This window comes from Neltuma alba, unplaced genomic scaffold (genome assembly GCF_004799145.2).
Source record: "Neltuma alba isolate B1F8T4 unplaced genomic scaffold, ASM479914v2 tig00013242_pilon, whole genome shotgun sequence".
Lineage (NCBI taxonomy): Eukaryota > Viridiplantae > Streptophyta > Magnoliopsida > Fabales > Fabaceae > Neltuma > Neltuma alba.
Window position 1 is genome coordinate 92048 of NW_021637538.1, and position 26994 is coordinate 119041.

General features: G+C 35.9%; 4 protein-coding genes and 1 pseudogene across 5 annotated transcripts; all 5 read left to right on the forward strand.

The window, feature by feature from the left end:
* Positions 1-828: 828 nt before the first annotated feature.
* LOC114735612 (uncharacterized) lies at positions 829-4372 on the forward strand (annotated as a pseudogene).
* Positions 4373-5232: 860 nt separating this feature from the next.
* On the forward strand, positions 5233-6366 carry LOC114735648 (26.5 kDa heat shock protein, mitochondrial-like). The gene is made up of 2 exons (XM_028923348.1): positions 5233-5664; positions 5758-6366. Exons 1-2 carry the CDS (start codon positions 5394-5396, stop codon positions 6168-6170), a joined length of 684 nt encoding a protein of 227 aa, XP_028779181.1. The 5' UTR covers positions 5233-5393; the 3' UTR covers positions 6171-6366.
* Positions 6367-10255: 3889 nt separating this feature from the next.
* LOC114735614 (L10-interacting MYB domain-containing protein-like) lies at positions 10256-11319 on the forward strand. Its single transcript, XM_028923310.1, has 2 exons — positions 10256-10573; positions 10660-11319. Exons 1-2 carry the CDS (start codon positions 10256-10258, stop codon positions 11317-11319), a joined length of 978 nt encoding a protein of 325 aa, XP_028779143.1.
* A 9503-nt stretch (positions 11320-20822) lies between these two features.
* Positions 20823-22784, forward strand: LOC114735615 (uncharacterized; the record flags this gene model as incomplete). Its single annotated transcript, XM_028923311.1, has 4 exons — positions 20823-20956; positions 21270-21783; positions 21884-22056; positions 22405-22784. Coding segments are annotated over 4 exons (957 nt in total), but the record flags the coding sequence as incomplete, so codon positions are not given.
* A 1094-nt stretch (positions 22785-23878) lies between these two features.
* Positions 23879-25886, forward strand: LOC114735650 (glucan endo-1,3-beta-glucosidase 14-like). 2 transcript variants are annotated; one of them, XM_028923352.1, is made up of 3 exons: positions 23879-23917; positions 24355-25391; positions 25796-25886. In XM_028923352.1, the coding sequence occupies exons 2-3, from the start codon at positions 24357-24359 to the stop codon at positions 25859-25861; spliced, it is 1101 nt and encodes a 366-aa protein (XP_028779185.1). In that variant the 5' UTR covers positions 23879-23917; positions 24355-24356; the 3' UTR covers positions 25862-25886. The 2 variants fall into 2 exon arrangements, with proteins under 2 accessions (XP_028779185.1, XP_028779183.1); XM_028923350.1 differs by lacking the exon at positions 23879-23917 and adding an exon at positions 24053-24223.
* The last annotated feature ends 1108 nt before the right edge of the window (positions 25887-26994 follow it).

Below are 26994 nucleotides of genomic sequence, written 5' to 3' on the forward strand. Positions count from 1 at the left end.
TGATGTGATTTGGGAAATCAGACCCCTTTTGCGCAAATAAAACAAATGAAACTGAATTATTTTGGTTGAGTTTGATCTGATTTATGGATAATTTTCTATTTCATTTTTTTAACTATTCAACTATTTCAATCTTCAGTGGTACTATCCAATCACATCAAATGATAGTCAAAGTTGGAACCTCCGCTCACCAGAAAAATGTTTAATTTCACATCTTTATGGATAAAAAATGAAAATATTTAAGGCTGACTGACAAATAAATTTAGCCATTAAATTTCCATTTATTTTAGATAATAATTACATCCCCCCCTTTTTTCAAAAAAAAGGCTGAACAATGAGCGACGTGTGGGGTTCGGCTAAGTAAACATAAATGGAAGTTTCATCTTCACCACCTAATTTGTCTTCGTGTTCAAACATGATTACCCACTAGATATATTCCACCATACATGGATTAATAATAATAATAATAATAATAATAATAATAATAATAATAATAATAATAATAATAATCCCTCTAATTCATATCATAAGACACTTCTTAGGACAAAAATTTTTTAGTCCTTTTCTCAAAGACTTTATAATTTGTTTCAATCAGCATTAAATTTTTTTTCTATATATACCTATAATTAATAACATTAGTAGAAGAATATAAATTAATATGATTTTGAAATTTAATGTAGTTAATAAAAGTAATATTAGAAATTACTTTAATCTTTGTGATAAATTTAATACATTTAACTGTTTATGTTGATACCAGTGAATTAATTAGCAAAATAATAATAATAATAATAATAATGATTTATTCATTATAAATAAATACTCACTGCACAATCCGCCATTCTCTTTTGGTATTCTTGTGCTCGGAACGAACTTGAGGAAGAAGAGGAATCCGAGTCGCCGTCCCGTCGGTGTCTTGTGCATCAGAAGGGACGCTATCGATTTCGGGAATCAAATCTCCAAGGTACGCTCTTTATTCGTTTTAGCCATAAATCTAATTGCCTCTTTCGTTTTGTTTGTTTGGTTTTGTTTCTTCGAATATTCACCATCTGCTTTTGTTGCGTTCCGTTTCGTCGTTCAAATTTCTGGGCTTTCAGCATTGCTTTCTGATTTTTCTTCCTGGAATCGATTTTCGTCCTCTTCGATTCCTTGCAAAGTCCTTGTGGCAGATCTGATCAGGCTCTTGGGTATTTCAGACATTGCATGCATGGGGTATGTTTTCTGATTTCAATCGTAAATGAAAGGGTTAAGCCTATTTTTATTGTTGGTTTTAATTATAGTGGGATAACTTCCTAATTATATGAACTTGTATGCCTCTCTTGAAATGATGAAAGATTAATCAGGATGGATTAACGATCCACATGCCCCCCGTTTAGTTTTGGAATATTTTTTCTCCCATGGCCAAACTTTAAGTTTTGGAAATAAGATGAATTTAACTTAGGTCAGAGGTAGACCTGATTGCTGGCTGGCTAAGAAGCATGGGCACTTCATAGAAGGGTTTATTTGTGTCCGACGCCCTTGCAGAACACAGTTATTAGACACCACGGGACACTTAGAATTATATAAGATATTTTACATTTTGTTCTGTATCCATGGGTCCATGTCACTGTCTATGCTTCCTAACTGGTTGGACATCTTGCTCTATTTTACATTACAAGTTGTTGGGTGTATCGGACCAGTTAAAAAATTGACAAAAGTCTGGCATCCAGCTCATCATCAGCTCCAAGCCTCCAACCATGATGGAGTTCTGGATATGTGTGTGTGTGTTGGATAAATTTGGCCATCATCTCAGGTTTTAAATCATTTGAATGGTTTAGAATACTCAAACCAGGATGATGGACAGCATGATGGTATTTCGTTGCTATCTTTGGGTCTAGTAAGTTTACTGTTTATATGTGTGATCAATCTGGTTGAAACAAAGAGTTTGCTGGCTATGTCTAATTAGTTGTCTTTTTGAAGTTGTTGACGATCATTCTGGTCAAATAGTAGTTCCACAGGATGCGATATTCGCCTGAGTGCTTGGCTTCAATGCTTAAGGACCAGAGTAGGAACATAGATGTGAAGGGGAACATATTCATGAGTTGAGAAAGCTGTTGTAGACTCTGCATAATTCGGCTTCCTAACACGTTCAATTGATGTGTGTGTAAACCAAATTATTGGTTGGTTATTAGATTGTGGTGTCTAAATATATGGTAGCTTTTTTGAGAAAATCATTTAATATTGTGATTCATAACAGAATTTAATGTGATTGTAACAGAGCAGTGGTTGTGTTGGTTGCTATAGAAGCCCACACTAATTACACTGGAACCAAAAGAATTTTCAAAACAAAGCAAGGCTGTGAAGAAACCTAGCACATCTGACGATTTCTGGACCACCAGCACGCATGATATGGACAATAGTGCTGTACAATCACAGGGAAGCATCTCATCAACCAGTGTAACAAACCAAGCCCCAGATCCTCATGGTGGTTCTAGCAAAACATGCAATCCCACTGAATTTGTAAATCATGGTATCTTCTTATTGCTCATGTTTTTCAAGGACATTAGGCATTAAGCATCCTTTGCTTCTGTGCGTTTATTGACTTCTTTTCTCACAAGACTGAGATAACGAAGGATGGTTGCCTTTGCTACTTTGTGCATGCGAACATGTGTATTTGCATTTTTTTTTTTCCTTCTCCTTTTTCTTTTCTTTTCTTGTTTTTTTCCCCTCTCTTTTTGTTTTTGGATATAAATGCTTTTGGCTGTAGACAAAGCTATTAAAAGTAGGTTGAATGGCCTCGTGATTTAAATTTAGATTTTTGTTTTGTTCTAACTTTATCCAGGTGTCTTGGTGTCTTAATTCATACATGACACGCTGATGTATTTTTAATAAAATAATTTTTTCTTGGATTGAATAGTTCAGTTATTTGTTTTTTTCCCAAGGCTTCTAGGTTGCTGGCTAGGTTTTTTGGCTATATTTTTATTCTTTCAATTTATCTCGGGTTAGCTGTTTGTGTTTTAATCCCATGAAATTTTGTTAATAAGGTTGGTGGCTGAATGATTAGCAATTTAACTTGCAAGGTCACTTGTAGAATTCAATAAGGCAAAGAAAGAAAAAGAAAAAAATCACTTGGAACCTGTGGTTGCAGGTCTCATTCTCTGGAATCAGACTCGTCAACAGTGGGTAGGAAACAAGAAGCCTCAAATTCAATCACAGCAGCTGCGAGAACCCAAACTGAGGTAATTTGGGCTGTTGGACTAATTTGACGCTTTTTTTCCCTTAATTTTTGAACCCGTGTTTTGGGAACTGGAGTGGTGACTTGATATATCAACTCACGTTGGTTCGTGCTTTGATCACTGATGCTTAGAAAGTGAGAGCGAATCAAGTTTAAAGTTGCATTGGAATGTTCTCCCATAACAGTTTAATAGAAGTCAAATGTAGTAGTAGTTTTTTCTTTTCTATAAATCCATGCATAAATGAGTTTTATGATAATTCCTTCTTGTCTTTAAGACGTTTGTACTAAGTTTATAACAGGGAACTTTGAGGTTATACTAATTTGTTTGTTAAAAAATTAAAATAAATGAAAGAAGCCACCTTTCTTTTACGGGCTGTTTTGCTGAATGATCAGATAACTTCAAAGAGTTATATTCCTGAGAGAAATGACTTGTGTAAACTGGAAGCCTCGATATATAACTATCCAATTGCTGTCTTGGTTACATAGCATATTTTTGAAATGTCAGCACCACTCCACTGCTGGCTTACCAAAATCTTTGCGCATTAGGAATACGTAACATGATTCAAGTGTGGTAAATAGGATAGAATCTGTGGCTAATGAGCCTTGCTTTTTCCCCCTGTCAATATTTATGAAATACGTTTCTTGTATATTGTCAGCACTTATTGTCTGTGCCTTGGCATATGGCTTTGCAGTTGGAATGCGACATATGAAAGTTTACTTGGAAGCAGCAAACCATTCCCTCAGCCTATCCCTCTTCCCGTAAGCATCTACTTCTGGATTCTTGCAGATTAAGATGAGTTTGGTTATCTGATGGCTTGTTGCTTGTCAATATTGACAGGAAATGGTAGATTTTCTAGTGGACATTTGGGAACAGGAGGGCCTATATGACTGAAACACGAGTGATGTTGGATTTAAAATCCTTGAAATAATTTTAGTTCTTGCTCCTGTGTTAGGAAGGGGAAGATTGAGCTCACTGCATTTTGTACATCAATTGTAATTTTATCTGCCCCATGTTATCTGCTAGTGATGAGGCACTAATTTTCTCTATGCTGCAACTTTGTCTCTTTTAAGTGATGCTGATTGGCCATCTTTAGTGCATGAAGGAGCCAGTTTTGATTGAGGGGGTGAAAAAGCCTTCTTTTTCACGCCAGCGGATTAGTGTTACAGTTGCTCTCCAAAGCTTCTTCCAACTTCACTGATTCTCGGCCACCTCACTTCACTCAATGCCACATTATAAGTGTGCTGACCCACTTGGCTGCAATTATTGCAAGTATTTTCGTAATTATAAATCTAGTTTTTAAAAGTATCAACAATTTAATAATTCCTAGGGGTAAACGATCAAATTGGGCTAGTACGTGTGGTTTCGGCGCTCATCAGCTCATCGTGGTGTTAAAATCTCTACTTTCAAATATAATTTCAAGTGTCTAGATAGAAATTTTTAACCAATGATTTTTTAATAAATTGTTTCTTGAAAAATTGATAGTTAAGATATTATTTTCATTTTAGATCTTGCACAGATTAAAATAATTTCTTAAAAGAATAAAACTAAAAAATAAAATATAATTTAAATTATTTAAATGAGATATAGATGGTGCATAATAGTGAAAATCTTAGTATTACGTGAATATAAAATATGTGAAAAATTTTATCTTGATTTGCAGAATAATCATAAGATCTTCATACATAGTAAATATGTGGAGGGTTTATTTTTTAGAAATTCACGTGGCAATTTGTAAATTTTTGCAATTATTTGTATTGTGCTTAAATTATGCATGGGGAAAACACTTGATATATTACAAGTTTTATCATTAAATTTTAGTTTCCAACGGTATCTCATTAAGCAATTAATTTTTTGAAAACTAAACTATAAGTAAATTCAGTAAGTGTAGTACCCTCTGGAACACTCTTGTGTGATCGTCACATAATTGCCTGAGAAGCAACAAGAAGTCTCCATTCGCCAATGCTATTCTGAAATTCCATGAAGCTTTACCTTCTCATATGCCTTCTCCTTTAAATCCTAGAACCTCTTGGAGACTTCTCAAAGCATCCAACGCCAACCCCTTCTTTATTTAAGTTGTCTCAGTTCATCGCACCATTATCCGCATCATAATCAACAGCAAACCGCTCCTTTCAACCTCCAAGGTCTTCCGTTTGAATTAAGAAGTCTATAATTTCAACACCTCAAATGGCTTTAGCTCGTTTAGCTCTGAAACAATTGCAGCAAAGGGTTGGCTCTGCTTCTGCTTTGGCTTCTTCTTCTCCCTTAGTGGAAACGAGGCCAATTGGTTCTGCACAGCAGCTGCTACCGAGAAGCTTTTCGACTGAGAAGGGGAAATCTGATAAAAGCTCTGAGGTTACTGTGTCTGAAGGTAAGAAGTCGAGGTTGTTTCCTAGGAGACAACGAAGAAGATGGCCATGGAGGAACGATGACAGAGACTTCCCCCCTGCCCTTACTGGTACCTACTCTTTTCTTCATACTTACACTACTAAAATCTGATTAACTCGATAAAAGATCATAAACTCACAACATTTTCATGATCTTGTGACAGAGTTCTTCCCTTCAGGGCTAGGGAATGCACTGATGCAAGCGACAGAGAACATCAACAGGTTATTCGATAACATGAACATAACACCATGGTCAGTGAGTGGTCGTGTGAGGGAGAAGGACGATCACTACAAGCTGAGGTACGAGATGCCAGGGATTCCCAAAGAGGATGTGAAGATCACCATTGATGACGGGGTTCTGACCATAAGGGGAGAGCACAGGGAACAGAATCAAGAGGAGGAAGATGATGAGTACTGGTCTTCAAGTAGCTATGGCTACTACAACACAAGCCTGGTCCTTCCTGATGATGCCAAGGCTGACGAAGTTAAGGCTGAGTTGAAGGATGGTGTGCTCACTGTTACTATCCCCAGAACTGAGAAGACTAGCAAGGATGTGAAGCAAATTTCTGTTCAGTGATGGTTGATTCTGGTCTGGACTCTTGTTATTGTGAAAGTCTAGTTGCTAAATCTTTATTCAATGTATGAATAACCAGTGTGTGGTGTTGGCTCAAAAGAATAACCTGTGTATTTCTGGTATAACATGAACCAAAGTTTGAACTTTTATATTTTTCCCTTTTAATTTACATGAATTCTGGCAAGGGTTTTCATATTCACTTCCGGTTATCACTGGCTATGAAAGTTGAGATTGTATGTGAAGTGGGCTTAAGGGGATTTCGGTGAATAGATGGGCCAACCTAAGTAGGCCCATTTTCAGTTGGGCATCAGATATGGCCCGTTTTGAGGCCCAATCAGGAAAGATGATGAGGGAGAACAGAACAGGTGAATGAAAGACCAATGAGACGCTGACAAGAGAACAGAGATGACGTAATAAAAAGGAAGGAAACAGTAACGTGCGGGTGCGGAGGAGACGATAAAGAGAAACGTCCTATCAACAACTTTCACTCCTTCCCTACAAATATCTTGCCCCTCTTTCTTCTTTCATTCTGATTACTGGAGCCCCACGTCATCAGCATCAATCCTTACTTTTGAGTTTTGAACCCTTCTTTTTGTGATTTTTTTTGTCATTTAATCATATTTTTATTTAAGTGAGAGCTTGTATTTTTATCACCAATCAGTGAATGGATGAGGTTTTGTTTTTTATCTTAAAAATGCGTCATTTCATAATTTCACTCTCAGACAAGAGACTATTTAATATAAAAGCATTAGAAAATAAGGAAACTCTTGCGTTCACATGTCATCAGCAAATACAGATTTCACAAAATAGATGCTTTCTCATTAATATCAGGTGCTCGTTGAGTCCAAGAAAAAGGGGGGAAAACATATATCCAAGAAAAAGCAGAAAATATGTGTGTGTGTGTGTGTGTCAGGTGCGTGCTAGTTGGAAACAGACTTAAAATATGAGATTTTGCTTATCATAATGTCATCATAATAAAAGCCTTTCATCTCATGCATCCCTTTCAAATGACACAGGCAAAATTACTCACTGAAAAGGAACTTTATTCACTTCTCTGAGAATATCACATTGTACAAAAACATGTATTCTTGTAAGGGTCAGGTCAACCCAACAATTTGGCTGAATAGGGAACAAGTAAATACCAAAGTAAGTGGGTAATTTAGTGCCCGACAACAACAAAAAAATGTCATTGGGAGTACCCAAGGTTTATTTTCTTGTCTTCTTAATTCACTGTCTTTCACTGTTCCATTTCACTTCACCATTCCCCCAAAAAAAAAACACTTCACTTTTTGATTGGTGAGTAATGGCCATGGAATCTGGTCTCTGTCTCTCCTTCAGGAAACATCACTCCGCTTAACACTTCTGTTTCACCTATCACTACTCGTCACATTTCAATTCAAAAGTTCAAACACACCACCTTTTTCACTGTTCCTTCTTTGCCTTTCCCCCATCATCAAAATCATAAATCGTAAATATATACAGTATTATTATTCCCCTTCTCATCTTGCCTTCACTTCACTGTGACTTACATCACCTTCCCAATGGCTTCACTTTGTTGTAGCAGTAGAACTAAAATCTACCTTTTCCATGGAACTATGCGGGTTTCAATCACTGTGGTTTTCATCTTTTGCCTCACTGTTCTACTTCTACCTACCAAATCAGGTAAATGATACGACCCTATATATATCTATCTGAATCATCTGTTACTTCCGAGAGTCTTTGCCCTAATCATGGCTCTGTCTCAAAATCCACTTAGCCCCATGGTCTATTCTCTTCTTTCTTGCTTCATTTCTGTCGTCACTGTCCAGATTTGAATCTTAAAATACTATTTTGGTTAATTTGGTGGACTTGTGTGTGTGATGGAGCAGGTGGGTCAGGGTTGTTCAGCAGCACAGAGAGAGATGACAATAATATAGAGGAAAGCATGAAGGTGATAGGCTCAAGGCCTCCTAGTTGTGTGAACAAGTGCATGAAGTGCAGGCCATGCTTGGCTACACCGGTGGCTCCTGATCACCAGAGGAAGAAGAACAGTAAGGGTTTCAAAGTGTGGTCTCGTGGTGGGGAAGATGATGATGATCCCTACTATCTCCTTTCATGGAAATGCGCTTGTGGGGATAAGCTATTTCAGCCTTGATTTGATTGATTGAATCATACTCTCTCTCTCTCTGTGTTACCATTTTCATTCATTAAACTAGAAAAAAGAGCTGGGTTGAAGCTTAACTGTAGTTGGAGTTTCTGTCTTTCTTCAGAAGTATATGTATATACAGAGAGATCTTAATGTTGGTAGTTAATATATTCTCATTTCAATATCTAACAATGCATAGAATACAATGTTTCTTCAATCAAAGCTGATATGGAAGGTTATGTCTCCACGATTAAACGCCTCAGGGAAGGAACTAGTGTTGATGTGATTTATTTTAAAAATAAAACATAATACATGGTCACCCTATAATTAGAATATGTTACTATATGGTTTTAGACACTTTGCAGTTTGCAAGCTAGTGACTGTTGGTGAATTTGGAGTTGTTATTAAGTGCCTCTTTGGATTCACTTAAAATGAGCTTAAAGTCAGCTTAAATTTTAAAATAAGCTGGGTTACAACATGGACCTGTTTGGTTTCACTTAAAATCAATTGGGCTTATGGAAAAAAAGCCTGATAGAACGCCCAAGAATCATAAGATAGAGGAAGGAGCTTATGCTTAGCCCAGAAGAGCTTCTAGCGGAAAAAAAAAGAGAGAAACTGTTGCCCGTTGTCAGATACTCAGGTCCTTTTTTCATTTCCCATTTTCCTTTTCCTCTCACAACTCGTTTCTTTTTCACCGAGGAGTCGCACGCCATCGCTGGTCGCCCCGCTGAAGGTCCCTCTCTGGTCGCCGTGAGCTGCGGCGTTGTCATCGTCGTGTGCTTTGAGTCGTGGGTGTGAGGTGTCCGTGGTCGGCTGGAGGTGCTTCTTCCTTGCAAGTCCGAGCTGGTCCCGCCGTCTGCAACCGAGGTCGCCGCCGCCTGCCTGTGGTTTCGAGCTGTGTGGATCTTGTCTTGCGAGTCTGATACACGGTGGGATCTATCTTTGGCTGCCTTCGATTCGGTTGATCTGTTACAGGTTGGTGAGTAAAATTTTTTCTTTCTTTTCTGGTTTGATTCTTGCTTGGATTTGCTATCACCGGTGGAAGTGAAGAGTTCTTTGTCGCCGCTGTTAGGTTTATTATTTTTTCCGTCTGGTTTGTTGCAGTGCTCTGTTTCCGTCTGGTTTGTTCGGTTTATTATTTTTTCGCCAGCCTCTGTTCGCCGGTGGTTTTTGTGGTCCTCTGTTCCTGCTGGCTGGTGGATAATTTATTGTTTGCCTTTTGGTTTTCCGATGTCGCGTGGCTGTGCTTGCTGGTGGTTTTAGGTGAATTAACGGGGAGCAGAACGTAGAGCTTGTATACGTGATGATCATTCTTTTTTTTTTTGGTGAAAACGTGATGATCATTCTGGATATTGTATAAGTGCGTATGAGCTTGTGTATATGTGTATATCAGAGTGTTACACTGATCATTCGGTTGCAATGGTCCTGGAATTTTGAAAGAAAAATGTACAAAAAAAAATAATTTTTTATGTGAAATAGATTGAAGTGTATATCAGAGTGTTACACTGATCATTCAGTGGTTTTATGTGAAATAGATTGAAGAAAGTAATTTGATAACAATTTTTTAGTCCTTATAATGCTGGTTTTTAATAACGTAATTAACTACTGAATTGTCTTCCCTAATTAAATTTCTATTAAATAAGTCATTATTAATTAAGTTTCTGTTAAAATATGCCAGTTCTAATTGAAAGATGAACAATTTTTTTTCAAACAATAAGAAAAACAATTGATTAATTGAGTTTTTGAATAAGAAAGCAAAACAGTTTTTGCAATTATGATGTGTTAATTAATATTTGACGACTTCATAATAATAATTGAAGTTTTGATAACAAATGCATTTACAATAATATTAAGAAAATAGTATATATGTTTGTTTGGTGATTACATAATGTGGCTTTCATTATTACATATTTAGGGTTTTGGTTGATTCAGTTAGTTTTGTTTCCATCAAAAGGATAAGGAAATGGACAATGATAAGGGAAAAGCGACATGGGATCCTTACACGACAAAGATTCTAATCGATGTTTGTGCCGAGCAAATAGTGCACAAGGAACGACAAGGAACATCATTTACAAGGCCTGTTTGGGGAAAAATTGAAAAGAACTTTCAAGAAAGGAGCGGGAGAATGTATGACAGAAGGCAATTGAAGAATAGATTTGATATATTGCGAAAAGATTGGAAATTGTGGGATAAACTGATGTCTGGAGAGACTGGGATAGGTTATGATGTAGCCACAAATAGGATTTTGGCCTCCGATGAGTGGTGGCAACGAAAATTACTAGTAATTATTTCCGTTGGTTGAGTTTTAATTTTGAATATCTGTTACGACTTTGTTTGATTTTGCCTAATTATGTTAATGTAATGTAGGTTGACCCTAATTTCAAGAAATTTAGATATCAGGGGTTGATGTTTGCATCAGAGCTGCAGAAAATATTCAAAGATGTTGTGGCTTCAGGAGAGTATATGTATGCACCATCAGCCTCACAGCCCCAGTCGACACCTGTGACACAGGCTGGTACAGAAGAGGAGGAGGATGTTTATAGAGTTGGCCTGGACCAACAGGAAGGGTCAGGGGACAGTGAAGATGAAAATTTTGGAGTTGACCCAATAGCCAGTGCAGGATTCACCGATGACTTTGCCAGTTGCAACTTAAACACCCCCGCAAGTACTGGACCAAGTGGCTCAGGAAGCTATGGAAAGAGGAAGAGGGGTGAGACGTCTGATGTAAAGAAGAAGAAAAAAGTTGCCGCGTCTACTAAAATTTCTGATAGCCTTAGTGTTATAGCAGCTGCTTCTGACAAGCGAGCAGCAGCACTGGTTGAAGATCCCCAAATAGTTGACAAGGTTTTAGCACACCTGACTACCGTTGAGGAGCTTAATGATGACAATCAACTATATTATACATGTGCCAAGATGCTTACGCGGTTGAGGTGGGCTAGGCGAGCCTATTTGGGGTTTATGCATGATAGAAGCAAGTTGTTGGCGTGGTTAATACCGGCAGCACAAGATCCAGACACATGGAAGTAGGCACCTCTAGAATAGGATTTAGTTTAGGATTTAGTTGTTGCACTTGTTAACTTGAAATGTTTGTTGTTTGAACCTGAACTGATGTGACTTGTTGTAAGAACTTTAATAATGACTATGTAATATATTTATGCTAATTTCTAATTGTCATCTATGTGTTTGGTTTTTCTGTTTGCAGTATGAAAATTATTTACATGGGGTTTAGTGTAGTTCTTATAATGCTTACACTTTGTTGTTATTATAGTTACAGGGTTAACTCCAGAAATGGCTAATTGGAATGATGATTCACAGTGGAATGAAGATACTTTGAGGGATTGGAATGATGATTCACCGTGGAATGAAGATACTTTGAGGGATTGGAATGATGATTCACAGTGGAATGAAGATGACCATTCAAGACGGTTATCCATGATTAATGAGGAATTAACACAATATGAAGCAGTAGGTGCATTGGTTGGTCATTACTGTGAAATGTATATGTTTAAACAACCCTGTAGAACTAGTGAGCAAACAGGAAATTTATGGGTACAAGACATTATGAATGGGTATGATGATCGATGTCCTGAAATGTTTAGAGTGGATAAACATGTTTTCCACCTCTTATGTACTAAATTGGAGGAACATGGTTTGCGAAAGTCTAGGTACGTAGGAATTGAAGAAGTGGTCGCAATGTTTTTAAATACGATTGCACATGGACAATGTAATAGGATGATCCAGGAACGATTTCAACGTTCAGGGAAAACTGTAAGTAGGCACTTTCATAATGTACTACAAGCTTGCCTTAGCCTATCAAGTGAACTTATTCGACCTGTAGATCCTACATTTCGTGGAACTCATAGAAAAATTGAGAATGATCCATGTTATTATCCATTTTTTAAGGACGCAATCGGAGCAATTGATGGTACTCACATACCGTGTGTTGTCCCCGCTGCAAAACGAGATAGATTTATTGGTAGAAAGGGAAATCCATTACAAAATGTCATGGCTGTATGTGATTGGGATATATGTTTCACTTTTGTCTTGGCAGGATGGGAGGGATCTGACATGATGCTTGTATATTTGACAGCGCTATTACAAATTCATCTCTAAATTTCCCTCATCCACCTCCAGGTATATGTTTATATGTTCCAATCATGCACGTTTTTAATTATTTTATATTTTCATTCATTTCATAACGTCTGAAATTGTTTCATGAATCGTTAGGGAAATATTACTTGGTTGATGTGGGATATCCAACACCAAATGGATATCTAGGTCCATACAGATCTGAGCGCTACCACCTTCCAGACTTCCGACGACAAGTAGGATTCCGAAATAGTAACGAAGGCTTCAATTATTATCATTCCAGTTTAAGGTGCACAATAGAAAGAACATTCGGTGTCTGGAAGAATAGATTTCAAATCCTACGAAATATACGCAGTTACGACTTCCAAACACAAGTGTACTTGGTTTGTGCAACAATGACCATTCAAAACCTTATAAGGAGACATTCAAGCTCTGACTTCTATTTTCAACAAGCTGAAGATGGTAATGTAATTGGCGAACATGATCAGACTGAAGCTAGTCAACCATCACCTTCAAATGTCAATTCACAGTCTTCATCTCATATGAATCGCATCCGTGATGCAATCAGAGACCAAATTATCCATAGCTTATCAATTAATTAATTATGTAATATTATTATTTTATTTCACTTTGTCGCAATACTACTAATTGGAGTTCAAAACAGTTTTATCCGTTCAAATTATGTTTTGCTTTTATTTGCCTAATATTTTTTTATGATTTCTCTAAATTTTTCAATTTTAATTCACTCTAAATTTCACCTCTTCATTATATTATCTCAATTCTTTTTTTTTCATGTTTCACTTTATATTTCAAATATTTTTTGATTTTTTAAAAATTTTATAATTTAATCCACTCATTAAATTTTATTTCTTCATATTATTTTATTTTAATTTTATTGTATTGTCTTAAATCAATTTTTCATCATGTTTCATTATTTATTAAAACTCATGCCCATTTTGGTAATTCTTTGGCCAAAATTACTTTTACTCAACTATAATCCAAACAAGCTTTTACCAATCTCATTTTTGTAAACTAGCTTGTCTGAACTCCAATCCAAACACAATTCAGCTTATCCAATTTAACTTTTACCAACTTCACTTTTCTATAAGCTATTTTTTTTATAAGCTGATTTTCCAATCGCTGATTCAAACGGACCCTAAGTTTTAACTGACTAGGCATGCCAGCGGTGTAGTCACCTTTATGTGATGCGGAATTTTCACAGATTTCCAAGGTCCTTTCATATTTCCTCGCATTGGTAGCCTTCATGCCTAAGAATTTAAGACTTATTGTTGCGTTAGAAATTATTTATATACACATAGCTCAAAACAAAAAAAAAATTTTAACCAAATTTTTTTTCTTCTTATGCTTATTTCATATTTCATAAATTATGATTAAAAAATTATTTATAAATTATTCTAAACAGGTCTTAAATTAAAAGTGGATAAATATATTGAACAAAATAAAGACCCTAAATTCCTAATTATGATGTCAAAAACTTTGTCCTAAACTCTCTCTTTTTTGTTGAGAGAGTGTTTGGGTAGAAATAAAACTATGATTTTAAAAGTATTCTTAAGATATATGAAGTAAATATGTGAAAGAGTTTATGTTAATTTACAAAAAAAAATTACTTTTAAAAAACACCTTTAGGATTACTCAAATACCCCCTGAAGAAATAATTGGTATTCTAAACTTTCAAATGTCATTATAATTCTATGGAAGTTTCAAAAATACTGCAGACCAACGTTGATTGTTAATTAAACAATTTTGACTAAGAATTAGAGGTCAATTTTACCTCAGAAGTTTTGCTGAAAGAGCAATTAGTATCCTATACTTCCCCCGTGTAATGTTTCCTGGAAGTTAAAAGAAATGATATGTCATTTGACTGAACGGTACTTAAGATAAGAAGTAATTAGTTAATTTAGATATATTAAAAGAATTAATTAAATTAATTATTTGTAATAAATAAATATTGTCTTTTTTAAAATACTCTTACTAATAACTTGTATTAATTAGAACTATCATTTGATGAAGCACTTAACATGTATAACCACTACAAGAATTACCTTTAAAAAAAAAAGATAAATATAAGAGACAAACTAAATTAAAGATATTATGTTTAAGACCAAATTAAATATCAAATTAACTTTTATATTAAATATTAGAGATAATATTTTTCGTGTGGAGTGGGGCTCACATACATCACATGCCACACGTTGTACCGGGAGGAGGTTCCATGGTTTGCCCAAACTATCAACGAGTAGTTCTATTGTTATTACTTTCCTCTACCCGGTTTAGCCAGTCTTATCTTCGCATTTTGAATTATAATATGTTACTAATTCGAATATTGATAACTAGAAAATATTTAAAAATTTAGAATACCAGTTACTTCTTTAAAAAACACTTGGGACAAAATTGCCTTCTAATTGTAGTATGAATTGTTCAACTAACGTTAGTCACATTTGACTATAGTCTATATGTTACTACAGTGACCTTGCTTTTTTTTTTGAAAAATTACAAATGAAGACCCCATAATATGTAAAATTACCATTTAGGACTTTAAATTGGAAAATAACAAATAAGGACCCGGTTCCACTTTTGCAAATATGAAATCATGATAAAATGTTTGAAATGCCCCTCAACCAAATAACTAGTTGATTATGAAAAATGACAAGTTCACTTTAGCAAATGATAATTTCAGTAGACCAAATCACAACTTGATTGAGGGTATACCAAATAACGAATTGATTATAAAAAATGACGAGTTTACTTTAACGAATGACAATTTCAGTAGACCAAATTACAATTTGGCTGAGGGGCATTTTAAACATTTTACTCACATTTCATATTTGCAAAACTGGGATCCGGTTCTTATTTGCTATTTTTCAAATTGAGAGTCCTAAATCATAATTTTATATATTGGGGATTTTATATATTAGGAGGTTTTTATTTGCAATTTTTCCTCCTTCCCCCCACCTAGGGATGGAAACAGGCCAGGCGGCCTGTCAGGGGCCTATGGCCTGGCCTGTATTTGGCCTGGCCTGGCCTGGCCTGTTTCCCAAAAAAGACAGGCTCAGGCCTGTTTGAAGGCCTGTTTAATTAAACAGGCCAGGCTTAGACTTTTTAAAAAGCCTGTTAAGCTTGTTAGGCCAGCCTGGGCCTATTAAGAATTTATAATTATAATATATATAAAAATTAATTAACGCTATTGTTGTTAATGTGCTCTTTTAATTTATTTTTAATTTTAATATATAGTTAATAGCTTAATCTTTTCTTAGATTTTGAAGTTTAGATGACAAGTGAAGATAAAAATATAATTTAAAATAATAATATTAATAAATAATGTGATTTTTAAATCTTAAAAATATTAAAAAAAATAGGAAAGAAAAATTTTGTTTCAAGAATGATAAATTAACTAACTTACGTATTATGTTAATTTAAGTATGATATCCTCTTTATTCATTATAAAATTAGTTTTTTTCCTCTTTATTTATTTGTCTTAATTTTAATTTTTTGTGTGTACTTAAACGTAGTCTTATTCTAAATTTTAACATATAATTACAATTAGTTTTCAATAACATTCTTATAAATTATAATTAAGATTTAAAATAGTACTTATGATACTAAAATTTAAATAAAAGACAAGACTAAAAATTTAATTATTATGTACGTTTTTTTTAATCTTAGCTTTTTTAAAAAAATAATAATTATAATTTGAATTTTTTAAAAATACAGGCCTTTTAACAGGTTTCAGGCCAGGCCAGGCCTTTACACAGGCCAGGCTCAGGCTGAAAAATAAGCCTGTAACAGGCCACAGGCCAGGCTCAGGCCAATAGGCTCCAAAACAGGCCTGGCCTGGCCTGTTTCCACCCTTATCCCCACCCCCCCCCCCTTTGAATAAAACATTGCATTACTTTGAAGAAAACATTACATCAGTTAAAAGTCCAGGACAGAAAAACTTTCGACCCAAAATTGCTTCTTAACCTTTAATTTATCTATTTATTTTTAGAGTGATTCTGAATTGTGCCATCAGCCCAACCCGAACAAAGGAAAATAATGGGTCAATAGACCCATTCGGGTTGACAGTTAGCCCACAAATACCTGGAGAAACTGTAACAGATTTGGTTCAATCATTTGCTCTTCAAATGGCTCCCCTTGTCTCTACCACCCCAACCAGTGTCCCTCTCTGCTTCCTCTCTTTCTACGCTTTCTCTAATTCCTCCAATCCTTCCTTCTTCCCAATCCCTCCTCGCCCTCTATTTCAACCTCTTACTTCTCATTGCACCATGGGTTGTCATGGTCGGTGTCGCGCCGCCAGCCCCCGCCCTCCTCCTCCTCCCCGAATCGACCCACCTCCCGGGAACAATCCAAGGAAGCTTCAAGGTGAGGACTTTTCACGCCTTTTTTCTTCATTTTGATATCAGTTTTGGGTGTTCAGTTGCATTGAATTGCATTTTTTTTTTTTTTAAGTTTTCTAGTTCGGTCTCAAATTAATGTGGTATGAAGTGTAAGACCATGGTTGTACGATATTAGAAATTTTGGCATTATGTTTTGTCTGAATTTTGCTTTCGGTTCGAACTGAAAGAGGCTAGACGATGTTTTAGGTCCATTAGTTAATGTTAACTTTTGGGGGAAAATTTGTCTTCTTTAAGCAGAGACTCAGTATTTCAAGTTTTTAGACTTTAGTTATGTCTTTTGGAGGTGTGATTTGGCACGGTCTTCTCATTTTTCTATGGTATAGGATAAAAGGCCTAAGCCTAACTCAAAGTCATGGCTGAATTTGCTCCTGTCAGAGTCAGCTGTTTTCCTGCACGGCTGTGCTCCAATTCAAAATAACCCCCATTTTGTTGATTCTAGGATTGTAATATGTGATGAAAATTCTATTAGTATCAAAGGAATTCGCAGATTCGTTGTAGCAAATCGAGATCAGGAGATTGCATAATGCCGATGACCTTTGGCTTCCGGTAAGCAATGATAAGTGGAGAAGCTTTCCTCTCTAAGCCTGTGGGAAATTGGGACGACTCTTGAACTTCTCAAGGGTTTGCTGCTTTTCAGTAATTCTTTGTTCAAGACAATGGAGGCAACCTGTTTGTCAATATTCAGTTCGGAGAATATAAGAACACTTAATAATTGTTTGAATTTGAAACTGACACACTATGTCCGTAATTACCATTTGACTATATCAAGTTATAACCATGTCTAAAATTGGATTACATGGTATGTTCTTCCTTTGATATAAATTGACTGTGCTAGTTACCAAAAGTCCGGTTTCTATTCCTCAGATATCAGGGGCTTTCTAGTGAGCATGCTGCTAAAAATTCAAGAAAATTTAAATGTTGGCTATATAGTAATATGAGTGCCCTTTGGTTTAAAGAATCATAGGGAATGTAATGATAGCAAATAATGAAATGATGATTACAAAGCATTTGTTTGGTATGCCATCAAGGAATCATGGAATGAAATTCATATTTTATCTAGAAGGAAAAAAATAAATGTGAAATGATATTTTTAACTCTATCAAGGTCAAAAATGGAGGGTATAAATGTTTAAGTACTTATTCATAGAAGGTATAGATGTCCATACGTTGATTCATATAAGCTTAAATCCAGATTACACAGGCAAAGTTATGTAATGGGATTACTTGATTTGTTATAATATGTTATTATCAAGATTGCATTGAATTACTTTACTATGTCAACCAAACACGTGAATCAGCAAAATCCATGTAATGTACAGAATTGAATCAAACATACCGAAACTGTGGATCAGAAAGAGATAGTAAAATTAAATATGCTGATACAACAGTATTGAAAGCAAGAACCGTGTTTCTATTGCTGTAAAGTGCAAGAATAATTAACACAAAATCACTTCCCCAACTTGCAATGAGCTGTTGTTTGGTTCTCCTCGAGTTATATAGATTTAATTTTGCATCCCATCACTTCTATAGGCTACGTCTGTTTTGACAACTGCAAAAATGTATTTGTTATTAAGATATCATGTTGATATTTCTTCCATCATATGATGATCTGTTTGATGCGCAATATTGTGAATGAATCATCCATGCCTGAATGTCTCTTGCACGTTACAATGTTTGATGCATGTTAGTGTCTATGGTGTATTTTTTGTGAGAACGATGGCATGTTTTGTCAACATATGGTTTATCAGGTATCCTATGCCCAGCTTCATTTTACGCTTGATTTGCTTGTTTCTTCTTCTATGGCCAGGTGCAGCTCGCAGTACTGACCGACCCTTTTTTTTTTCTGTTGATTTTGGGAACCAGGTCTTTCTACATCTTTGTCCAAAATTAAAGATAGAGTACAGATCTTCTTTGCTGTTCTTTTCTGGATGTCTCTATTCTTTTGGGCGTCTGCATGGAATGGGAGGAATAAACCAAACAAAGGATCAAGACGTAGAAGATAACATGCGAAGCATTTCACTTGTATATATATCAAATTATAGCGTAGGGGATAGAATTGGAATATACAGTGATGGAGGGAAAAAGCATTTAAATGGGTGGAATGAAATGTTCCTGATCCTGAGGCTCCATTATTTTTTCTCTCCTGAGATTTTTTGCATGCTTTGATTGATCCGGTTTCTTGCTAGTTGACAAGGCAACTCTTTAACTAGCCTTCAAATGGATTTGAAAGTCCAAATTCAGGGCTGGAATTTGGAATCACTCCTATAGAGAGACCAGGAGGATCAATGGTTAATTCCTTTTGCCCCCATGAACGAAATCGGACGCAGACAGAATGAGCACATCAGAAGACCCCGAAAATTAGAAACAGCCTAAGCCATTACTATTTGGAACTCATATTTGTTTTGTGAACTAAAATCGTTTTTCCAATGGAATTACTTTAGACACTGACCCTATCGCCCATGGTAAGCAATAAGCATTGGTATAATAGTTTTGGGAAATAAAATGCACCTTCTAGAGTGACCAACTTTGTCTTTTCCATGGATAGATAAATAAAGCTTTTGGTTTCCATTTTGATGATTGGAATTTGGAAGTATCATTGTGTTAGACGCAAGATAAAATATTAAATTAATCTACAACTGGCCAGGTATTTGTCTCCATAGTACATGACACAGTCCAGGTTTACACTTGAGATCCCCTGCTAACCCCCTTAACAATCTTTTTCTTTTACTGTTAATTATTGCGATTATTGCTAATTTGATTTCTAGTGGGTGGGCTGGTACATCATGTAAGTATATAGTTAATTAATAGTCTTACAATATAACTTCTGCTTTACGGTGCTGATATTTTCACAATACTCATTAGTGCATGTAGACTACCGATGGGAGCAAGTGGCTTGCAATCTTTCAATTAACTGTTGCCACCTTCATGAGGCGTGCGATATGATAATTGATAAAGACAACATCTCTTGTTGTTTTCTCTGACCTTTGTACCTAGACAGAGAAGCCAGCGGAAACGGGATAGTATTTTCTGGGAGCGCCACACTATCTGCAATTAAAAAATATATATCTGATACACTACTGCAGAAAATGCTGTGGAATCATCTACCTGGGTGCTGTTTGGATTTTTTCTTAACTTGGTTTTCAACAGCCAGATTTTCACAATAATTCGGATGCCATCTATCTTATGGGTTGTGTTTTCATTGGTCAATATGTTCTGGGTCCTGTGTTTACTACTATTGTCTGTTTGTCTTGTCTTGGCTGTCTTATCACCTATCTTGATTGCTTCTAGCCTGCTTAAGAAAAGCTTAAGCTGTCATGACATGGTCCCTTTTTTGGGTCACCACGCGCACACTTCTTCCTTCCTCACGGACAGGGCTTCAAGCCCAAGCACCCCAGTACAGGATAGAACCTGTGACGTAACTAAGGACTCTGCATGCCATGAGGCCAAGGTGCCTCGGCCACATGGTCCTGTTAACTAGAAGCTAGTAAAGCACTCATGTATGAGCATAAACTTGGGATAGAAGTTATCCTGGTGGGTGAACCTTATACCATGCATATCTCAAAATTTGGTGAGATTGTTGTTTGAAATGATTTATAAACAACTTTTTCATTACAATTTACAAAGTATAAGATAAGCAAGTAAAGAAACTTTGTTTTAGTACATATGAACGTACTTATAGATGATAGATTCACTTAGAGATAATAGATTTAAACATGCCTTTGTAAAATGATACTCTTTCCGGTTTTAAATATAAGAATTATACTACAAATATAGATCTTATATTTAAGATCGGATGAGTACTATTTATGTGACTTGTGTCTCCATTATTCGCAGGTTAGCGCAGCCAAAGATTCCCCCCCCCCCCAGCTGCTGAGTAGGGGTACAAATTTATAATTATGCGATTATGTCTATTCATTTATACCATCGACGTTGACATCTCAGAAGGTGAGGGAAAGTGAAGAAAGCGTAACGTACATGGATGAAAAGATAGATATAATGGTGACAAAAAATGGAGGAAAATTGTTAACCCACGATTGGTTCGCCCCATTTGGGAGCCGTAAAGTGCCAAGGCGAAAAGGATGCCACTTTCTGTCACTCGTCCACATACCATACCAGCTCTCGGCCGTTCATTTTTCCTTACTTCAAATCCTTAAATATCACGTTCGTAAGCTTTTTGATTTATCTACAACTTTCTTAATTTCATTCTATGTGAGACTTTTTGTTTGTTTTTATTGACAATTAATCCCAGTAATCGCCTCATTGAGCTTCTCTTATTATTAGTTTTTGTTCAAACTATCTCTCTCAACACGCACACATCTCTCTGTTCGTCCGTATGATCCCTGCTTTTGCTTTTCCTCGACTTATATTTCTCTGAATTGGGTACTCAGGCTCTTGTATTCTGCAAGTGCTCTTCTTTTTCTTGTTCTTTGTCACCGTCTTCTTGTGTTTCTGAAATGCAAAATATGCTACTCAGAACATCTTCAGCTCCGATTCCAAGCTCATGGCTCCATCATTATTTCGGATACTGTTCCTTTCCTGAATCAGGACCCATTCTCCATCTTCCTCGAACAAGACCAGTTTCACTGACCACGTCAAAAAATGCAACTCAATCCTTTACCTCTGACGCAGACTCTCTCGACCCATCAAAGCTTAACAGCAAAAATCGCTTACCCCATCGACATGGTATTTCACAAAAGAATCAACAGGGCTTTGAGGTCAAAGAAAGTGATGAAGTAGAAAACTCACTTGAGAAAACTTGCTCTGAACTTGTTCCTTTCTCTGGTTTGGATAAGAGTTCGGTGAAGCATGAAGAGGATGTTGAAATGATGGGTGATGGAGTTGGAAGCAATGGATGTAGTGGACATGGGAGTGGATGGTTTTCCTCTAATGATGGGGGAGATAATACGGATTCTTATTATCAGAAGATGATTGCAACTAACCCGAATAATGCTCTTTTGCTTGGGAATTATGCAAAGTTCTTGAAAGAGGTATCTTAACTAACGCATATTTAACGTAGTTATCGGAGCATATTGATCCCTTTTTTTTTTTTTCCTGTTGGAATCTTTCTGATTTTTAAAGTGTGAATAGGTGGTTGCAGATTATGATAAAGCAAAGGAGTATCTTGAAAGGGCGATGTTAGCGAATCCAGGGGATGGCATTCTTCTGTGTTTTTATGCAGAATTGATATGGCAAACGGAGAAGAATGCAGATCGAGCTGAACAGTATTATGATCAAGCTGTTCAAATCGCCCCTCATGATTGGTGAGAAATGAACCTCTATATAACTTCTAGTCCCATTACTTTTTCCCAATCATCAATTCAGTCCTTAAACTTTGACTCTAAACAACTCAATCCTTATAATTTATTGAGCTTAGGAGTTATAGGAATTGAGTTGTTTTCGGAACTTGTTCTGAGTCAATACTATCAGGTCTGAAATGTTACGAGTCTAAGATTCAATGATTGAATTGATAATTGAAGGCAAGTTTAAGGACCAAAGTGATATTTTCCCCCCTTTATTTCACTAATATAATCAATAACCAATATTTATAAAGATCTGGTTTGTTGTTGGAAGTTGATGAAGCTAATGTGGAGACCTGTAATGATGTGCAGTTATGTGCTTGCTTCATATGCTAACTTTCTGTGGGATGCTGAAGAAGACGAAGAAGCCAAAGAGTGGAACCAGAAAACTGATGATGGAAAGCATACACGTGCTTTAACTGCAGCCTCTCGTCTTGATCCAAAATAAGAAATCCCAGTTTTTCAATTCCTAGTGTTCCAGAAAGTTTTGAACTTGTACATCTTTAGCGTCTGAAATTGTGCTAGGAAATAAAGAGCAGCCCTTTTTGTTTTTATTGCCATTTCCCCACTTCCAATTCACCCTTTTTTGGTCAAATAATCAGCATAACTATGATCCCGATACCATATTGCAATGTTAGGGGCTCAAATACATCTATAAATACATGTATGTATGGTACGTATATGTGTATGTATGGATGGTGTGTATATTAAACTTTATGAATGGTATGTATGTATGGTGTGTATATTAAACTTTATGAATGGTAGGCATGTATGCATGGTGTGTATATGTATGTATATGATCGAGTACATGCTTAATTTAAAAAAATGGGAGAATTACAATGAAATCCTAATAAAGAAAAGTAATTACTAACAAATCCTAGTGATAGATTGAAGTCGTTATTTTCTACTCTAAAACTTATCATTACAGGCTACTTAAGTTATTATTAAGATTTTTTTTAATTATGTTTCTTTTTTGAGACTTAATTACTTCTCCCTAAAAAGATTCAGTTTTTTTTTAAATAATGTAAAAAATTAACACTCTGTGAATTTGACGTAGTAATACCAGATAATCAACAATCAATAATTTATATATATATAAACAAGAAAATAAATAATTGAAATAACTAATTTTAAAATAGACTAATAATTTAGTAATAATACAATTTGATATAATTCAAAAGAGTCTCCTGGGGGGAAAATCTGCATAGAATAAGAAATTTAACCGATTTTAATGCTTCAGTTATAATAATGAAAAAAATTTTATTTGTGAGAATAAAATATGTGTGTGTGTGTGTGTTTGATATTTGAAATTGTTTTTTCTTGCTATAACTCATGTGCTTATTATATCCATAAAAAGTTGAACTTACAACTTGGATGCCTAAAAAAACTCAAGGGAGCAGCTTTGTATTCTTGGCTACAAGACCCCGATACATTTGAAATTGTATTTGTGTAGGCAAATTAAATAATCAAAGTAAAATAATGAAGCTGCGCAAGTCTAACAATATCAATTTTGATGGCCAAAAAAAAAAATCAATTTTCCTGTCGGCAAAATATCAATTTTCCTGCTATCTGAGATTTCTTACCCTCTGATAAGAAGTTTAAGAAGCCAGTTTCGGCAGTTACCCATGAAGCCACGAAAAGTATTTGATGGGTCGCTTTCTCACAGGTTTCTAGAGACACAAGTAAATGAAAACGACACTTAGAGCATATGAAAGAAACAACAACAAAAAGTGAACTTTAAGATCCAGAGGCAAAAGGGGTCAGCAGGAAAGGGAAGAATCTATTCTCTCCAATCCCCACAAAACTGCATCGTCTTTGTCTTCAGGTTAAGAATCTTTCCTCTTTTTGTTAGCTTTCTTCTTTGATGCAAGGCTAAGAATCTTAGGCCTTCTATGGCATTCCTGCAGGAAAAGTATTGCATCATGACAAGGATTGTTTATGGATTCTCCTTCACTAATGACGTTACCCCCATTTTACTGAATTACATAATACAGCCTCCCTTCCCCACATTCTTTCCATCATTGGAATGCTCTTCATTTCTAAATAATAATGCTCAATTCCCAGATGGTCTTCTCTTCTTTCCTCCTTTGGCTTCTTCTTCTTATCTTCTCTGTATTTACTTCCCACTATGGTATCATCATCCACTTCTCCTTCTAATTACATTCTTCATGTCACTAAACTACATGTTTTCCATGAGTTTTGTTTATTTGATTAATGTAATGTGATCCTCTAAACCAGTTTTTTCACTTGTTTGGAACGCAGTTATGGCGGATAACTTCTTTACAGGAACATATGGAGTGAACTATGGAAGGATAGCAGATAATCTGCCTTCACCTCACAGTGTGGTGACACTTTTAAAAGCTGCGAAGATCAAGAACATCAGAATTTATGATGCTGACCATAGTGTCCTCACGGCCTTCAAAGGGTCTGGGATTGAGATTGTGATTGGACTTCCCAATGAGTTGTTGACAGGAATCAGTGTAGGGGAAGATCAAGCCATGACTTGGATCAAAGAGAACGTTCAGCCATTTCTTCCCGGAACTAAAATCCGAGGAATTGCAGTGGGAAATGAAATCCTTGGAGGCACAGATTTGCAGCTATGGGAAGTTCTTCTTCCTGCAGCAAAGAATGTCTACAGTGCCCTTGATAGGCTTGATTTAGCTGATGACATTCAGGTTTCAAGTCCACATTCTGAGGCTGTTTTTGCCAATTCATACCCTCCATCATCCTGCACTTTCAGAGAAGACATTGTCCCATTCATGAAACCTCTCTTGCAGTTCTTCTCACAGATTGGCTCTCCTTTCTTCATAAACGCATACCCTTTTCTGGCCTATAAGAATGACCCTGAACATATTGACATTAACTATGCTCTTTTCAAGAAAAGCCCCGGGATTTATGATGCAAAGACAAAACTGCATTATGATAACATGTTTGACGCTATGGTTGATGCAGCCTATGCTGCTTTGGAGAAGGCCGGGTTTGAGAAAATGGAGGTTATTGTGTCTGAGACTGGGTGGGCTTCTCGTGGGGATGCAAATGAAGCCGGAGCCACGGTGGAGAATGCCAGGACTTATAATTATCATTTGAGGAAGCGGCTTCTGAAGAAGAAGGGAACTCCTTACAGGCCAAAGATCAAGGCAAGGGCTTATGTGTTTGCTTTGTTTAATGAGAACTTGAAGCCTGGTCCAACCTCAGAGAGAAACTTCGGATTGTTTAAGGCTGATGGAAGCATTGCCTATAACATTGGCTTCACTGGCCTTAAGGCTTCTTCAGCAACCTCTTCTCGTCTTTCCTTCAAGGTATGGAATACACATCACGAAAACATCAATTATAACCTCAGAGCTTTCTTGAAAATCCCATGTTGTCTGCCATCTTCTTTTAATGTTATGAATGTTTGTTACCTCAACTTCATATATTATGAGTACTTTGTCACATATTTCTTAGCAGCCGTGAACTATTTAGGCACCGAGATGTCACAAGGCAATATGTAATCACTATTCACATCTCTCTGTTTGCCCTTGCTACCCATTTTACTCAATTTCAGGGGAGGCTTAATAAACCAATATGGTGGATGTTTCACTATAGAAACTTCATGGTTAGGTGTTATCTGAGATAATTAGCATAGAGACAGTCAAAAGTTTCCTGCTTTTAAGATAGATCTTTCATGGGCATATATGTTTCTAACATCTATTTTGGCCTGCAGGGAATTGGGTGTTCATACATGTTGGCTATCACAACTAGTGTTGCTTTTCTTCTTTTAACGTTATGATCATGATCGGTCAGAGATGATTGAAGGCAACAAGCTTATTGAATGAAGCATTTCATCAGATTGTGGCATGCCCAGAATGTTTGGGACACTTACCCGTATAAGTAATCAAACCTTAATTATTCTTTGCAATTAACCCTCATCCCAGCATTGTACCCTTAACTAGGCATTCTTTCTTGTCTTGTTCATATCTGATGATCCAATCTTGTTGTTCCCTTTTCCCTCCTTACATCTGAGCGGTGTAATATTTAATCATGTCTGTTTTAATTTATGATTCTTCTCCATGCTAACTTTCTTTGTAATAGTACGCGCGCAAAACTTCACAAGATATAAATAGAAACTTAAATTTATAATAAATTCATTTTATAAATAAAACAGGAAAATAAAGTTTATGAATTAGTACACAAATTATTTTTCCATTCCATAAAAATTCACCGACCTTTTATTTTAAAAAAGAAAGAAAATTCAGCAACTTTTTTGCTTTTTGGGGGGGGGGGGGAGGAACTTTAGAGGATTGTTCATGGGGATAGAGCGGTGGAACGTGCAATTGGGGTTGGGAAGTCTATTTTGACTTTGGAAAGTTTAGAGAAAGTTGGAGGGAGGGATTTTCCACAATTCCAACGCCTTGCAACCAAAAAGGCTGTGCTTTCAAACTTCAAATTACAGACACAAGTGAACGTTGAACTTTCTCGTTGGTCCCATTTACACAATTTCGTCCAGACTTTGAATGTGATTGAGAAAACTAGTCATTATGGCCCCCACCTATCAATCATGCATGACTCCTTAAACTATATATATATATATATATATATATGAAAATATATTATGGGGTTTTTTTCCAAGAAAATTGATATGAGTCAAACTATTCACATACTAGTAATATAGTGTGGATTCATATAAATTATATATATATCTATATATATGTATATATCATACATACTATAAATTAGAGATACTGTCTCTCACGTCATCATTTGGATATGCTTATTTAAGTACTTATAAATATATGTCACGTAAATTGAAATGAAACTCTCATCCCATATTTATATTGCATTCTATAAATTATAATTAAAAAGTTACTACCTCATGTCCTTAATATAAAATCTTATTTCACTTTTATTTTGATCCAAAATATA

Bases quoted from the DNA above. Each gene is read 5' to 3' on its own strand.
- LOC114735648 (XM_028923348.1), top strand. From the start codon at position 5,394: ATGGCTTTAGCTCGTTTAGCTCTGAAACAATTGCAGCAAAGGGTTGGC. The intron at 5,665-5,757 runs GTACCTACTCTT...ATCTTGTGACAG, and splicing joins CTTCCCCCCTGCCCTTACTG to AGTTCTTCCCTTCAGGGCTA.
- LOC114735614 (XM_028923310.1), top strand. From the start codon at position 10,256: ATGGACAATGATAAGGGAAAAGCGACATGGGATCCTTACACGACAAAG. The intron at 10,574-10,659 runs GTAATTATTTCC...AATGTAATGTAG, and splicing joins GGTGGCAACGAAAATTACTA to GTTGACCCTAATTTCAAGAA.
- LOC114735650 (XM_028923350.1), top strand. From the start codon at position 24,142: ATGCTCAATTCCCAGATGGTCTTCTCTTCTTTCCTCCTTTGGCTTCTT. The intron at 24,224-24,354 runs GTATCATCATCC...TTTGGAACGCAG, and splicing joins TGTATTTACTTCCCACTATG to TTATGGCGGATAACTTCTTT. The intron at 25,392-25,795 runs GTATGGAATACA...TTTGGCCTGCAG, and splicing joins CTTCTCGTCTTTCCTTCAAG to GGAATTGGGTGTTCATACAT.